The following is a 16,609-nucleotide window of genomic DNA, read 5'->3' as shown; positions in this document are numbered from 1 at the left end:
TATTTCTTAATTTTGTGTGTGCATGCGTGCACATGTGCGCTCCTGTGAAGGCTGAAAGCATTAGATCCTCTTGGAGCTGGACTTACAGGCTCTTGTGGGCTGTCTGATGTGGAATCTGGCACTTAACCTTGGGGTCTGGAAGATCAGTACATGGTCTTAACTACTGAGCCATCTCTTTGACCTTATCGATTAACTTTCTACTAACTTAGATGTTGCCATTTTTTTCCCTTCTGTCCTCATCTACAGTATAGATGGATGGAGTTGACTTTTCATCTGGTTGCAAGATGATTTCTGTTGGCCCATGGAGAAATCTAGTGGTGAAAGGGAGACTTCTTTTTGAACAACCCTTGCTAATAGGGAAGAAAAACTTTAACAGATGGTCTTGGCTAAGATGTTCCCTTAGGTGGGATTGTGTTTCCTGCACCAGAATTCAGTTGTGGTGTTTGACTTATTTGCCTATTTTTTTCTCCTATGGCCAGGGGAGATGCTACCCTTTCTCAAAGCAAACTCCTAGGCAGCTACCTAAGAACCCCAGAACCCCATGAGTTTGTCTGTAGTGAAAAGTGGTGGTGGTAGAAGAGGATTGGGCAGCTAGAGTGTGTATGATCTGCTGCCCTGGAAAAAAGGTTCTTAAATTTCTAAAGGCATGGTAGATGGGTGTCAAGCTTAAAGATAACTTCCAAATTTACCATTGCACTCGCTGCCGCCTCACTGTGTTACCAGTATTTACATTAGCCATTGTCTGATCTCACTCTAGTGACATTTGTTTATACTTTCCCATTTTTATGCTTTTCAATAACATACACATACAACTTTATATTTCTATAGTCATCATAATTACTTAAAACAGTTTTATAATGTATAATTATTATGCTTTGTAATAGCTACTTCTTGTTTCAAGACAGGGTTTCTCTGTGTGGCCTTGGCTGTCCTGGAACTCACTGTGTAGACCACTCTGGCCTCAAACTCTGAGATTAACCTGCCTCTGCTTCTTCAGTGCTGGGATGAAAGGTGTAAGCTACCACAGCCAAACTGTAAAAGCCAATTCTTGTTATGTTTATATTACTGATAGAGCTCAGTGATATCCATTCATTTATTCATCTAGTACCCATAGCACCCCTACTTATATAGGAGTCATTATTGCTCTATCTTCCAGATGAAGAGAGTGAGATACAGAAAGGCTGAGTTAGGTATCCAAACTGTACAGCTAGTGTGGAGACCTAGAGTAGAGTTGGGGTTCTGGTACATCACCTGTATTCATTAGGTTGAATTGCCTTTAGTTATTGCTATTTTGATTCTTTTTTTTTTCTTTCGTGTTATAGCTAACATTGTGGTGTATGTAGTTTGTACACTACATTCTTTACATTTGCTTAGACAGGCAACTAGCTGAGGAGTACACTGGAGATTGGGGAGTGAAGGAATAGAGGTGATGCACGTAAAACTACACTGTAGAGGAGGGTTCCTCTGAAAGGAGCCAGAAAAAGGAAATTGCTTCTATTTTAATTTGTTTGTTGGCCAGGAAGACCGATGTATTTACTGTATCATCTTCCTTTGGGTCGGTTGCCTGCTTTTATGCCTTGCTCATTTATATAGGGGGTCGCTGTGCTCTTCATTTTTCTCTGTGATCATTTGTCTCATGTAGTGCAAAGATCTTTAAGGTTTAACTATTTCTTAACCACTTTTTAGCTTCCGTATTTTTATACGTGTATCTTCAGCCCCTTGAAAACTACTAATGTCATTTTCTACTATATTAAAAAAAAAAACAGTTTGACTTTCAAATATGCAATAATGTAGGTTGAGTTTAATTTTCTCTCGTTTGCTATTCATAGAGCCTCATGTCTAAGTACTTTTTGCATGTCTCCTTTTATTTTGTGAGATGGAACCTCATGTAGCTCAAGATGGCTTTGAACTCTAATTACCAAGACTGGCTTTGAACTAGTCCCGTTTGCATGCCACATGCTGGGATTACATGTGTGTACCACCATACCTGGCTTCATACTTGCGTTCTTCTTTTTTTAATACTTGTAATCTTCAAATCATCTTAATAGTTTAGTGAATTTTTAAAAACTCATTATTATACTTTAACTTGTATATCTGTGTTTTTCCTCATGCCATATAATTTAATTACTGTTTTAGGATATGATTTAAAAAAAAAAAAGAGTTGGCCCTTTTCTCATTATTGTTTAATGTTTCCTTTTTCTGAATTTGAAAAAAATATTTTTCCTTGTTTTATCTGCCCAAATAATGTTTCATCACTGGTTTAATACTAGACATGCTAGTAGTCTGTGTGAAATGTTCTGTTATGTTAAGAGTATAATAACATGACAGTTGGAGAGCTGTTTTCTTAGATTCTCATTTCCACTTTTGCTTAATTTCTAGATTTTGGATCATTGTTTGACTTGGAAAATGATCTTCCTGATGAGCTGATCCCCAATGGAGAATTAAGCCTTTTAAACAGTGGGAACCTTGTTCCAGATGCTGCATCCAAACATAAACAACTGTCAGAGCTTCTTAGAGGAGGCAGCGGCTCTAGCATCAACCCAGGGATAGGCAATGTGAGTGCCAGCAGCCCTGTGCAACAGGGCCTTGGTGGCCAGGCTCAGGGGCAGCCGAACAGTACAAACATGGCCAGCTTAGGTGCCATGGGCAAGAGCCCTCTGAATCCAGGAGACTCATCAACACCCAACCTGCCCAAACAGGCAGCCAGCACCTCTGGGCCCACTCCCCCTGCCTCCCAAGCACTGAATCCACAAGCACAAAAGCAAGTGGGGCTGGTGACCAGTAGTCCTGCCACATCACAGACTGGACCTGGGATCTGCATGAATGCTAACTTCAACCAGACCCACCCAGGCCTTCTCAATAGTAACTCTGGCCATAGCTTAATGAATCAGGCTCAACAAGGGCAAGCTCAAGTCATGAATGGATCTCTTGGGGCTGCTGGAAGAGGAAGGGGAGCTGGAATGCCCTACCCTGCTCCAGCCATGCAGGGGGCCACAAGCAGCGTGCTGGCTGAGACCTTGACACAGGTTTCCCCACAAATGGCTGGCCATGCTGGACTGAATTCGGCACAGGCAGGAGGCATGACCAAGGTAAGTGAGCTGAAGTGCTTGAATGTTTCTTGAATGATGATGGGCATTCTCTCTCTCTCTCTCTCTCTCTCTCTCTCTCTCTCTCTTTCTGTTTTTCGAGACAGGGTTTCTCTGTGTAGCCCTGGCTGTCCTGGAACTCGCTCTGTAGACCAGGCTAGCCTCGAACTCTCGAACTCAGAGATCCGCCTGCCTCTGCCTCCCAAGTGCTGGGATTAAAGGCGTGCGCCACCACCGCCCAGTGGGCATTTACTTTCAAATAACATGACAACATGGGTCTGTGTGGCTCCTTTTTATCCCTTCTCTTGAAAGTTTCACATGTTCCTTTGAAATAAATCTTTATCTCCTATCTTTAAAATAGAAAAAGAAATTTCTGGGGGGTGGTAGTGGTAATTTGCTTTGAATTCCCATGAAGCCTAAGTTGTTGTCGGTTTATGGTTCTCCTACTGTAGCCTAAGTGCTCAGATTACAGGTATAAGATGTTAATTTCCAGATTTTAACTTCTGAGGAAAGTATGTGGAAATGGCACCACACAGTTGAAGAGCAGTTTCTGCTGAGAAGTAGCTTTTAATGCATCAGGGGATCTGGTAAAGGATGCTTCTTTACTCATCTGACGAAGTACATCCTCCTGATCGCTCTTTTCTTTATATTACTTGGGAATATATTTACTGTCACAGTCTCCATTTTATTCATAAAGGAACTATCTTTCGAGATGGTCAACTTCTTGCCACTGTTGACAGTGGAGAGAGGGATTTATAGAACCTTGTGTCCCAGTGGAAACATTAGAACAATGGTTCTCAAAATGGGGTCTTCAGACTATCAGGACCAGCATTATCTGGGAGCTTGGCTTGCACACTGAAGTTATATTGCCTCATACTCTGGGACCCTAGGTAGTTCCAGGGCGACCCTAGGTAGTTCCAGGGCGCTTCTATTATATGGTCTCTATCTCTTAATCTACAAAGGCCTGAGGTGGAATTTACAGCTACTAGCCTTGCAACTGCTGTGTATAACAGGATCTGAATTTGGAGAAAAGGGAACAGTGATATCAAGATAGATGTGAAGTAGCTAAAACAAAACAAAACAAAGGAGACTGAAGAGAAGGGTACAGAGAAAGGAAACACAGGCTGATTGCCATTCAAGTACCAAACCTTATAGAGGCTTTGTGACCAATGGTTTCTGAATGGTAGCCACTGGATATACCTATTTTGTGCAGTTTAACAAATTCTAGGTAGAACTGTGGATTTGATTAGACCTGAAGAAGGGAAAGAAAGAGATTATTAGAATATAATTTCCTGGAGGGTTGAGGAGAACATGGTGAAGTGGTGTAAAGTCTTGAGGCTATTATAGATAGAAGGTTTTTTTTTTTTTTAACTTAAGAAATAAAAGCGAAGTAATTTCCAACATTAAAAGTGCAATTGCCTTTTTTGAAACGTTAGTAGAAGGAGGATGTAAACATAAATTACAGTTGTGCTCGGTAGAAGAATGGTTTGCTATACATCTGCATCCCTTTTACAGTTATATTGGAAAGAGTTTTAATGAGCTTATTGCCTCTGGGTAGATCAATTGCTGAACCCTTTAATTCATATTCCAAACTAATCAGTTTAAAAAGAATTTTATTTTTGAGAACTGGCATTATGTTTAAAAATATACATAATAACATAATGCAATAGTTGTCAAACTTTTTGGTCCCAGAATTATTTAATAACCTTAAAAATTATGAAGGACCACACTTGGGTTTTTGAGAGAGGGTCTCATTTTGTAACCCTGTCTAGACTAGAACGACTCTATAGATAGATCAAGCTGGTCTTAACCTGTCACTGACCTCCTGCATCTGCTGCATAAAAGTGCTCTGATGACAGGGGATTGTCATCATGCCTGCCCAGTAAGTCTTTTCAAAACTGTAGTGAACACAAAGTGTTTTAAGAGATTTATTCATTTTATGTAGATGCATGTTTGCCTGTGTGTATGTCTGTGTGTCACATGTGTGCAGTGCCCATGGAGACCAGAAGAGAGTGGTGGATCTCCTGAAACTGGAGTTATGGGTGACTACAAGCTGCTATGTAGGTACTGGGAAATGAACCCAGCAAGTACTTAATGACAGAGGCATCTCTCTAGCTTCTATTTACAGGAAAAACACTAGCCCACATTTCATTAAACATGAAGTTCAGTGGCATTATATACTTAAAAAAGATCTGGACAACTCTATTACAGCCTAAGTTGGATATGGTTCCTTGTTTGTAGTGCTTCATAGGACTGTAGTAATATCTGATGTGGTATCGGAGATGTGCTTTATGGACTGGTTACTTAGATTGTTGCCTTAGTTTTAAGATATATTTTATACATACTACATGTTGTGCAAGTTTGGTGGGTAAGTCTTTGGAAGTGTAGTCTTTTTTTTTTAAATTTACATGTATGTGTGTCTGTGTGTATATGCTACATGTGTGTGCATATCTGCAGAGGCAAGAAGAGGACATTAGATCCCCGGAGCTTGAGTTAATAGGATCATGTGAGGTACTGCTGTGGGTGATGGAAACTAAACTTCAGTTCTCTGGTGGAGCAGCAGGTGCTCTTATTGTTCAGCCATGGTATAGAAAGTTTTAATGAAAGAATAGTTAAAATAAACAGATACAAGCTAGGTGTTAGGTTATACCCTTGCAGTTCTAGCATTCATGGGGCTTAGGAGGATTATTGCCAAGTTTGAGACCAGCCTGAGACAAACATCAATTTCCAGGCCATCCAGGACTACCTAGTGAGACCTCCTCTAAAACAAAACCAAGACTTAAAAGAAAAAGAACATAGATATTACTATAGATATACATTAAAAAATACCTTACAAAATTTATCATTACCCATGTTGAATGAACCTGTTTTAAATCTTCATCAACATTGGATGTGGTTAGATACCAGTATTCTTATACTTGTCATTCTAGTCAAATTGTTTTTATTAGGATGTTTCCATAAATTCACAAGTAATTGTTTTCTCAGATTATTTTATGTGTGTGGGAGTGCATGTCTACCTGTCTGCCTGCCTATAGTGCTAGAGATCTAACCCAGGCATTTACATATGTGTGTAGGTGTTCTACCACTGAGCTGTAGCTTATTGTTTTTTATTTATTAAAAGTTTAAGACTTCTAGTAAATAGTTTTTCCTCTTTTTAATTTATCAAATTAGTCTCATACGTTTACAATATGTCTGCCACGTGTTGTGTCAGGGATATGTTTTTAGTTTGCATGGAAACATCCATTTTTTCCTTATATGTTTTTAGATTGTATATCGAAAGTACTTTCCCTCTTCCAAACTGTAAATGTTTTGTGCTGGATGTGGTGACACTTCCTTGTATCTTAGCCGCTCAGGAAGCTGGTGAGGGGTGGCTTGAGCTCTGGAGTTGGAGCTCAGCATAGACAATGTAAGCAAGATCTGTTGTCACACTCACCTCCCCAAAAAGGAAAGGAAAGGAAAGGATTCTCTGACGTTTCTTAATTAGTTCTTGAATCTTGACCTGACTTTTGGTTCAGGGTTGTGGCATAGCATTTGGTTTAGTAAGCATGAGGCCCTGGGCACTCCAACCCTAGCACAGTGCTCTAAGAAGTACCCCTTCACAATTGACAAACAGAAAGACTCAGCAAATAAGTTAATTTTGACCAAAGATCAATCTAATGTTGTTTTTTTTCTAATTGATAGTAGTCACAGTGCACTTTCTTTAGCTATAGTGGCTTGTCTTCTGTCTGTTGTGTTTTGTGCTAGTTACTGATATTTACCTGTACCTGTGCTAGAAAGTCATCCTAAGCTGTTCCTCAGCTTTTGTTCATGGTGGTGACATTGAACTCTCATGTGGTTCTAAGCCCTGGCCACACATTAGAATTACATGAGGAATTTTAAAGTCAGAATCTCATTGCTGACCAGTTAGGTTAGAATCTCTGGGGCATAGCCAGGACATGGTTACAGTTTATATTCCTCAGAGGCTTTTTCATGGCAGACAGGGATAAGGGCTATTATTTTAGGTAAACACAGAACTTTTTCCATCTGCAGAGGTTTGTCCATCAGTAAAGTGCTTTCTACACAAGCATGAGGACCTGAATTTGATCCTTGGTATTCACACTGAGCTGGGGAGGTGGAGATAACTAGATCCTAAGGGTTTGGTGCAACTAACCTAGTCTGATTAGTGAACACGAGTCCAGTGAAATACCCTGTCAAAAACAAAACAAAACAGATTCTTAAAGACAAGTGACTATGTTCTTTGTATAGTACATTTTTGTTGTTTCTTGGTTCATTATAGGTTAGTTTACTATTGGGGACAAGTTCCATTTCATTATTTAATTGGCTCTTTTAATATAGGTATTAATGTGCAGATGTCTTCAGAGTCTGGGTACTTTATGAACTTCAGCTGATTCTCTTGGGTATTCCAGGAGAATCTTTTGCGTTATTGATATTTTTGTCTTTTCCTTGTGGATATATTTCTGCTCTTGGGCATCTCTTTAGTTTCTGATTTGAATGGAAGTTTATCTAGTGTTTTAAGTAGAATGTGAGCTTTAGTTTGCAACCCAAAGGCAATGATGTATTTTAAAATTAGAGCATAGTCTCCTTTGATAAATGCTTGGTTTTATTATACTCATTTCTTACACCTGTAGTAATTAAGATTCTTTTGTAAGTAAAATTTTTTGCTTTGGTTATGAGATTTGTTCATATTAAATTGAATCACACTTGTGATTGTAAAAATTAAAACTTAATATAATTCCTGAACTTTGTGTTTCTTTAGGATTTTCTTTAAATTTCATAGGACAGGTTAAGACATTGAATAACTTTATATAATTTAAGTCAATAAGTTGCAGAACTTTCCTGTATTCTACTCAGCCTGTCATTAAGCCTTCTTAATCATGAATTATGCAGTCTGATCAATGGGTCAGTTGTACAATTTATATTTTAACAGGAATTCTTTTCATTCATTAATTATCTTAAAATTACTATAAGTCTGGGCTGGAGAGATAGCTCAGTAGTTAAGAGCACTTAATGCTCTTTCAAAGAACCCAAGTTCAGATTCCAGCACTCACAATTTTCCACAGGTCACAACCACCTGTGACTCCAGCTTCAGGGAATCTGACATCCTTTTCTGTCTTCTAGTGTGCCCATATACACTCACACAGATACACATAGACTTCAACAAAAAACAATCTTTTAAAGTTTATTAAAAATTTTCAACATTCTTGATGGCATAGATTATTTATAATTGTGTGTGACTATTTAAGAAAACATGTGTTTGTTTTGTTTTTAAGATATTAATTTGTAAGCTAAACTAGCCTTAAACCTGAGACATAGGGTCTTCCTGCCTCAGCTTGCTGGAGACTGACATTACAGTCATGCACTACCAGCAAAGAAACAGTTATGACATGTAAGTCGTTCTAAACAAACTGGCAGTAATAACAAAACAACGTGCAGGGGGAAACCTGGAGCAGACTAAAACCATTTCTCCATTTGACTGTAGCAAAACCTGATGTGCTACTATTTTTTTAGGGAGTTTGGGTCACTTTTGCTACTGAAAATAACCCAAATAGTGACTGCATGTAGAAGGAAACCCAAAAGACAAAGTTAATGGGATTAGAAACAACACAGACACTCAGATTAATTTTCTTCTGTGATAGGTGCTGAGAAATGTTGCTTTGTATAGAAGATTGCAGAAGAGAGTGAAAAGTGTTGTGTGCTCCTTGGTGTTCTATTTGTTTTCTGTTGATTTGCTAAGTACTGACCAAAAGCAGTCTAGCAGGGAGGAGTGGATTTATTTGAGCCTGCACTTTCAGGTCACAGTCCAGTTGGGGAAGTCAGGAACTCAAGCAAGAATAAAGCAGAAACTGTGAAGGAACACTGTTCACTGATGCTCTTTCTGGCTTCTGTTCAGCTCCCCTTCTACTTCCTGTCCAGAGATCTTGTTCCTTCCATATCAGCCACCAGTTAACACTCTCATAGACTTAGATCATACGACTCCTTAATTGAGGATTTCTCTTCCAGGTAGGTTATGTCAGCTTGACAATAAAAACTAACCAGCAAACCTGGTCAGGTGATCCAGATTCTTTCTGATTGTAAAGTTAATAAAAAGTTTACTATTGTATATCACCCTAGAAATCCTTTTTGTTTTCTCTCACACAACTGGAAAGATAGCAAAATAAGTAGGTACAGAGGGTTAAGAATAGGCCCTTTTTGGTGTATGAGGAGACTTTTGAGATATTGCCCCTCCACCCTCTCTTTTTAAGAATGTTTTCAAAAAGGTAGAGCTTGATATTGCCTGGGAATCTTCTCCCTAGGGTAAAGGTTTTCACATACCAGGTGCCAGCCACAGACAACTATCACTTTGCACCACTGGTTTAAAATGAAAGCTGGGACACACACACAAAATGCACAAGAGCAGGACAGACTTTGATTCAGCAGTTTTTGGGTGTTATCTGAGAATTATGCCCATCAGAAATTGTATGCTGGGAATATGTGTTCTAAAAGAAAGATGAACAGAATGTAGTTATTAAAGAGGTAGTCGAGTCAGTCAAGTTGACTGTTAAAAGAAGTGCTAGCCCATCTTCATTCTTTAGACAGTTGGGAATCTCTGGTGATTGGTAGTAAGTGAAACAATGCTGTTTGTTTATCTGATGCTTTTCACTCTGATGTAATATCTATTTTTTTTTTGTTTCACATAACAAAGAATGAAAGGTAGCAAGATTTCTCAGTGTGTGAAGGTGCTTCCTGCTAAGTCTGATGGCCTGAGTTAATCTCTCGGGACCCATATGGAGGAAGGGATGAGCTGACTCCCGCAGGTTGTCTGTCCTCTGACTGCATATGAACATCATAGCACATGTATACGTGTACACACACACACATACACACCCCTCTCCCTAAAAATGTACTTAAATTGAAAAATAATGCAAATAGAATAGAACTTACTATTCATAAAAGAAAAATCATAACTTTGTGTCTCTTAGAGGATCATAGCAGAGATAAGTAGTTTGTAAAATAAACCTACACAGCACAGTGAAGTATGCTGCAGTGAGGTATATATACAGCCTGTGCAGTTTCAAGAATCTCACCATAACTGCAGAGGAAGTCCAAGCTTCAAGCATGGAGCTTGGAATCTGAAGTGAGCTGCCTTGGTTTACATGCAGGTTCCAAATGATTACCTGCGTGAAACCACTCTCCCCCAAATCTTTTATATGAAGTTAGTAATAGTACCCACTCCCGAGAACTGATTTATATGATTTATATGAAGTTAGTAATAGTGCCCACTCCCGAGAACTGATTTTGACAGTTTTGAGAGGATATGGGATTTGGCAACGATTAAATGAATATGTGAGAGCAGTTCTCAGCATATTGCCTAGGTAGGGTTTTTTGGTTTTTTTGGTGGGGTGTTGGTTTTTAGTTTTTTGTTTGTTTTGAAATTGAGGAGTGTTGCTTTGCTTTAGGACATGAGATAGCCATAAATGTGTAAAGTTGACAATGAGACTCTTTTTGCAATGTTCTCAGTGTGTGTTGTTTAAATCATAAAAATAGTTTATTTTACAAAATTTAAAAGCATGGGATTTTCTAGAGGATAAAACATAATCCCATCCCTATCAGTCTTCTGTTTATATTTATCTATAGTAGGTGTGATCTTGAATGTGTGGAAGTAAGAGTGTGTGGGAGTTGGTTCTCTCCTTTAAGGATGTAGGCTCCAGGATGGAACTTGGGTTGTCAAGCTAGCCTGCTTGACAGGGCTCACTTATATGAATAATTATTTGTCTTTTTAAAGTCAGAGTTGAAATCAGCTTTTCTCTTTTCTGATTAGCTGATTATTCTCTGTAATACAGTGTGAATGAATATTTGCATATTAGCAACACTGAAGATTTCTTTACTAACTCAAAGACCAATACTTGCAGAAGGGATGAATAAATAGAATAGTCAAGGAATTGTCTTTTATTTTGTCAACTAGCAGTCAACTCTTACAATCTGGAATTAAAGACATAATATTGTTAATTTTTAATATATTTTAATGTTTTATTTATATTTCTGGAAATATAATGCACATTGAATGGAATGAACAAATCGTGTATCTGTCATAACTTACATACCTTTGCTGTCAATCCTTCAAGATGTAGCACAGTTCTCCTACCTAGAAAATTCCTTTGTACTCACCTTCACCCTGTGTTGCTTACTTTTCCCATCATTGCAACAAAACACCCAACAAAAAGCAACTTTAAAAAGGAAGAGTTTATTTTACTCAGAGTTCCAGGGTCCTACTGGCAGGAACTTTGAGGCAGCCTGTCATCTTGCATCTGCAGTGGAGAGAAAGATGAATGGCTAGCACTAAACTGGCTTTCTTCTTCTTTATGTGTTCCAGGATCTCATTCAGGGAATGGTGCTGCCTGCTTTAAGGTTATTTTCCCACTTTAATGAAGCTAATTTAGAAAATCTACCACAGATACCCAGAAGCTTGCTTCTTCAGTGATTCTGGGTCCTGTCAAGTTCATTCTATTATCCACAACATATCTTGTATCAGTTACTTTCCTTTCCATGTTGATAAAACACTCTGAGCAAAGCATTTTATAAAAGAAAGGGTTAAGCCTCCTTAAATAGTACCACCAACTGGGGACCAAGTATTCAAATGCCAGATACTATGGGAACATTTATCATGCAAACCACTACATTCTACTCCCTGGATAGTCTTGTTGCCAAAACATAATGCAAAAAGAATTTAGTCCAAGTTCAAAAGGTCCCCATCATTTTTCCTTTTGTAATAATTTTATTTTCATTTATGTGTATTGGTGTTTTGCTTGCCTATATGTCTGTGTGAGGGTGTTAAATCTTGGAGTTGCAGACAGTTGTGAGCTGCCATGTGGATGCTAGGAATTGAGACTGTGTCATCTGGAAGAGTATTCAGTGTTCTCAACCCTTAAGCCATCTTTCCAGTACTTCCCTGGACCCCCAGTTGTTTCACAACCACAACACAATTTAAAAATTGAAAATCTCTTATGAGACTCAGGAGAGCATCTTAACTCTTGTTCTCTATCAAAAAGCAGATTACATGCTTCCAAAAATAGAATATTGCACAGTATACATTACTAGTTCCGGAGACTCTAACACCCTCACACAGCCATACATGCAGGCAAAATACCAACATACACGAAATTTAAAAAAAAAAAAATAGTATTTTTTTAAACAAAATTTTGGTAGATTTTACCTTTTATTTGTTTTGACAATCTTAGTCTTTTAGGTCTTTAGTTCAGTACCCTTCCAACTGAGCCTGCTATTTATAGTCTTAGTTGTGGTGTTTAGTATTTAATGTTCATACCTAGATTTATATTTCTCACCTTGCTGGGTCTCTTTGGTGTTTTGTTCCTTTTCCTCTCCTTCCTCATTTTTTTTGAAGTCTTAATTCTAACATGGCTGTCATTTGTGTGTCTGGTTTCTTTTGCAGTCTTTTGCTTCTTTAAATGGAATATAATCCTGGGTATCAGTCATGTTTCCCTGCCTTTGTGCATGCTCAGTAACTTCTTACTTGTGTAGTAGACAAAGTGGATGACATATTGCTGAATGTGTAGTTTGTTGTTTTCTGTTGGAAACTGTTGAGGATTGTTCTGTCAATTACTTCTGATCTTTTCAAGGCTAGTGTTGCCCTCCATTTCTTAGGGCAATTGTGAAAGAAGCTGAATATAGTCTTTTGGGGTCACTTTAGATTCCTGGGGTAGTCAACAAAGCTCTGAAAGTTGGGCTAATTACACCTTCTGTCTCCAGTGCTGTACCATTTCTGTTCAGTTGTCACATTCCAAGCACTCTAATCCTGTAGCCAGCTTGAACAGGCTCCAGGTGGGCTGGTGATGTAGTATTTCTGAGGACACTGTTTTAATAGTGTGAACATAATATATGGAATGCAGTTGACGGCCTACAATGATTGTATACTTCACACTTTACAAATGATTTCTGTCTTCTGAGTTGTCCACAGAATAATTTCACTGCACAAACCTGTGAAGTGCTGTGCTTTTTCTCAATGTATTTGAGCCAAAACATGACCAGCTGTTCCAAAGTGTTTCTTCTGTATTTTGGAGTTACATTTACCATAGACAGTAATTTGTTGTCCATCTGCTACTAAGTTAAAACATTAAAGAGTTTTTACCCTGATTGTGGTGCAGTATTTTGGGCCCTTTTAAATGTATATATGCTCATAGCATATATGTTCAGTATAGTCATACATTACTATACTTACTCTTGTTGAATTATGGTAAGAGAGTGAGCAAGAGGGAGATGCCACTGTGCCATACTGTGCTGAGAATTTTGCAAAAAGATTTTTTTTGTCTCATGTTTAATAACCACCTGAGGTGGGTTCTACATCTAGTTTACACAAGGAGTAACACATTCTGAGCCACAGTCCTGCTTGTATAGGACATCATTTAAAATTACACCATAGAAAGTAGCAGACTTATACATACTGTGTTTGACTCCAAAAATTGTATTTGTTAACCACCTGTCTATAAAATGATAAACTATATAATGTCCTTTTTTTCTGTATAGGTCAGGCTTCCACCTATACAAAATGTATAGAAAATATGACTGTGAGAGTCATTTCCCAGGGTTATTTTTCATTGTATGAAAGGATTCATTACTTACAGTCTAAAAAGATGCATCCCTGTGCACTGGGGTTTTCCTGACCTCTAAGCAGGCCATGGCTTTCTAGTTTAAGTGTCTGTTCAGCAAGTCAGGTTTGCAAGGCCCATAAGAAGATAGACTTTTCTATAAATAAACAAACGTATTTGTATTGAATGGAGGAGGCTATCATAATTATGTCTGTACACGTTTTAAATCTGTAGAGCAATCTGCTTTTAAAGTATCTTTCATTCATTTAGCTACTCATTCATCTTTGATATGGTCTCTTTACAGAGCCCTGACTATAGAACTCACTATGTAGACCAGGCTGGATCCAGACTCACAGCAATCTGGCTGTATCTCCTTAGTGCTGAGATTAAAGTTGTGCACCACCATACCTAGCTAAATAGCTATCTTTTAGAAATACATAGGTTTATTTTTATGTATGTTGGTATTGCCTGCTAGTGTGTATCACGTGCATGCAGTTTTTATGGAAGCCAGAAGAGGGTGTCAGATCCCTGCCACTATTGGAGGCACAGAGGAACCCAGCCCAGTTCTCTGCAAGAGTAGCTGGTCCTCTTAACTGCTGAGCCGTCTTTTTTTAATCTCGTGATGGCAAAGAGAGGTTTGATTTGTAACATTTTGAGTTTTGTTTTTTGAAGTTTTTCTTAAATTTTATTTTATGTGCATGAGTATTTTCCTTGGATGTATGGTGTGTGCACACAACATAGAAAAATATAACTAATGTTTGTATTTTTATTGGTCAAAATTAACATCTGTTGACACTTACCTTTTTTTTCCAATTTATTTTTCATTTTCAAGTAGTCTTTAATATTATTTTGTAGTGCTGTTTTAGATTCATAGATTTTTCAAGATAGTGCAGAAGGTCCCGTGTTTCCTTTTCCCTCCCCTTCCACTCGTCTCATGATCTGGTGGTACAATTGTCTCAGCTATTGAGACAGAGCTGACACAAGATGATTGCCACAGCAATACTTGAATCTGATTTCCTGGATTTTGTTTTTCCTCTTTATATCCTCCTGTTCTTAGAGTCCATATAAGATACTATATATACCACATGTAATTGTCATAGTTCTTTAAGTTTCTCTCTCAGAGGTGGCATTTTTCTTCAGTCTTTCTTGTGTTTTGATGACCTTGACAGTGAAAACTGATTAGGGATATTGCTGAATATCTCTCTTTTTGATATTTCTCTGATATTTTTCTCGTAAGGACTGGGAGGTGGCATAGCAGAAAGCACTTGTTGCTCTTGTAAAGGGATGGGTTTGGGTTCCAGCTCCCACATGATCCCAGCCATCTGTAACTTAAGGTCCTTGGGATCTAAAACACTGACCCACCTTTTGGTAATGCCCCCCCCCCTTTTTTTTAAAGAACAGAGTCATAAGAATTTGTAGAGAGCAATTTCAGGCAATTGCTACTTTCCTCTCATCCATCAAGGGTACGTACACCATCACCATGACTCATTGCCATGTGTGGTGTGCCCTTTGATACCTGGCAGAGTTTGGATTTGGTAGGTTTCTTTGCTATAACATTATTCATTTCCTCCTTGAACTGTCACACACCAGAGGGTGGAGATTGTGTTCCCCTTCCTTTAAGATGGAATGTCTATGTAACTTATTTGCACAGATTTATCTTTTCATAGTTTTTCATTAAATTCAGTTTAAAATAGAAGATACATGTTTCATCCTGTTTAAAAACTTGTTATTGGGTGGTTGTGTTGGCACACATCTTTAATCTCAACATTCAGGGGTCAGAGACAGGTAGATCTCTGTCAGAGAGCAAGGTTAGTTTGGTTTTCATAACAAGTTTCAGGCCAGGCAGCATTACATGAGTCACATGGTGAGGTCCTGTTTTAAAACAACAACAACAAAAAGCCTAACAACAATAAAACTTAAAAAACAAAACTGTGTGATCATTAAAAACTATGCATATTGACTTATTTTAACTTTTCCATGACTGTTTGAATTATTGGAGTTTTTTAATTACAGTTTTCTCTGATTCTTCTTGCTTCTGAGAGTATACACGACTTCTTATAAGAGGTTCAAATGGAAGTATGGGTTAATTTCAACAAAAGATTTTTGCCTTAGTAATTCTTTTTAAATTTAGATATACTACACTGGCACAAATGTGACAGGGTGAAAACTCAAGGCCAATCTGGGTTATTCACACAACAGCCATGTCTCTCACACAGAAACATACTTAAAAATTAGCCTTACCTTCCAGCAGATTTGATTATCTTACTTACCTGTGTAATGTGTATTCTGTCATGTAGAAATTCTTTTTATGTTTGGCTGTGGGCAGAGAAAGTTTTGAACTCTTCTAGAATATTATGAAACAAGCATCTAGAATTTTTTGACATTTCTTGTTAAAAACCAGGAATTTTATGTTGGTGGCATTTTCTTATTAGGAAGTGAGAATATTCGTCTATAGATAGGAAAATATATAAAACAATGGGTAATGAAAAAAGAAGGCATGCATTTGAAAGGGAGCAAGGAGGGGTATGTAGGAAGCTTCAGAGAGCAAAGAAAAGGGGGAATGATGTAATTATGTGTCTGTCTGTCACAAACACACACACACACACACACACACATACTTGTTTGTAGGGTCATTGAAGACCCAGGGGAGCTGCTTTCTTAGCCTTTGTCTGTGCTACTACTGTTGCTACCCCCACAGAAGGTTCTGTAAGCCAAGGGGAAGAGATGGCCGGGTCTAGCCAATTGACTAAGTCCTTAGGATTTGATTGGCAACTTTGAGAAGCTATTATCTTGTTAGTGTTGTGAATGATGTTTTTTCTGAGATGGTAGTCCATCATTATTGCTAGCCAGCTCATTCTTGGTGGTGGTGGTGGTGGTGGTGGTGGTGGTGGTCGAGGTGGTGGTCGTCGTCTCCTCCTCTTCCTCTTCTTTCTCCTCTTCTTC

At 38.3% G+C, this 16,609-nt stretch overlaps 1 protein-coding gene across 1 annotated transcript in view; it reads left to right on the top strand.

Annotated features, from left to right (window-relative positions):
• Crebbp (CREB binding protein) overlaps nt 1-16,609 on the top strand; it is a 119,094-nt gene that overhangs the window by 29,491 nt on the left and 72,994 nt on the right. Inside the window, exon 2 of the mRNA XM_028760817.1 lies at nt 2,380-3,089. Within this exon, the coding sequence (XP_028616650.1) occupies nt 2,380-3,089 (710 nt within the window). The remainder of the gene's footprint in view (nt 1-2,379; nt 3,090-16,609) is intronic.

Source organism: Grammomys surdaster, unplaced genomic scaffold (genome assembly GCF_004785775.1).
Source record: "Grammomys surdaster isolate TR1022 unplaced genomic scaffold, NIH_TR_1.0 126612, whole genome shotgun sequence".
NCBI lineage: Eukaryota > Metazoa > Chordata > Mammalia > Rodentia > Muridae > Grammomys > Grammomys surdaster.
Note: the sequence above shows the minus strand (reverse complement) of the source record. Positions and strands in the feature narration are given on the sequence as shown.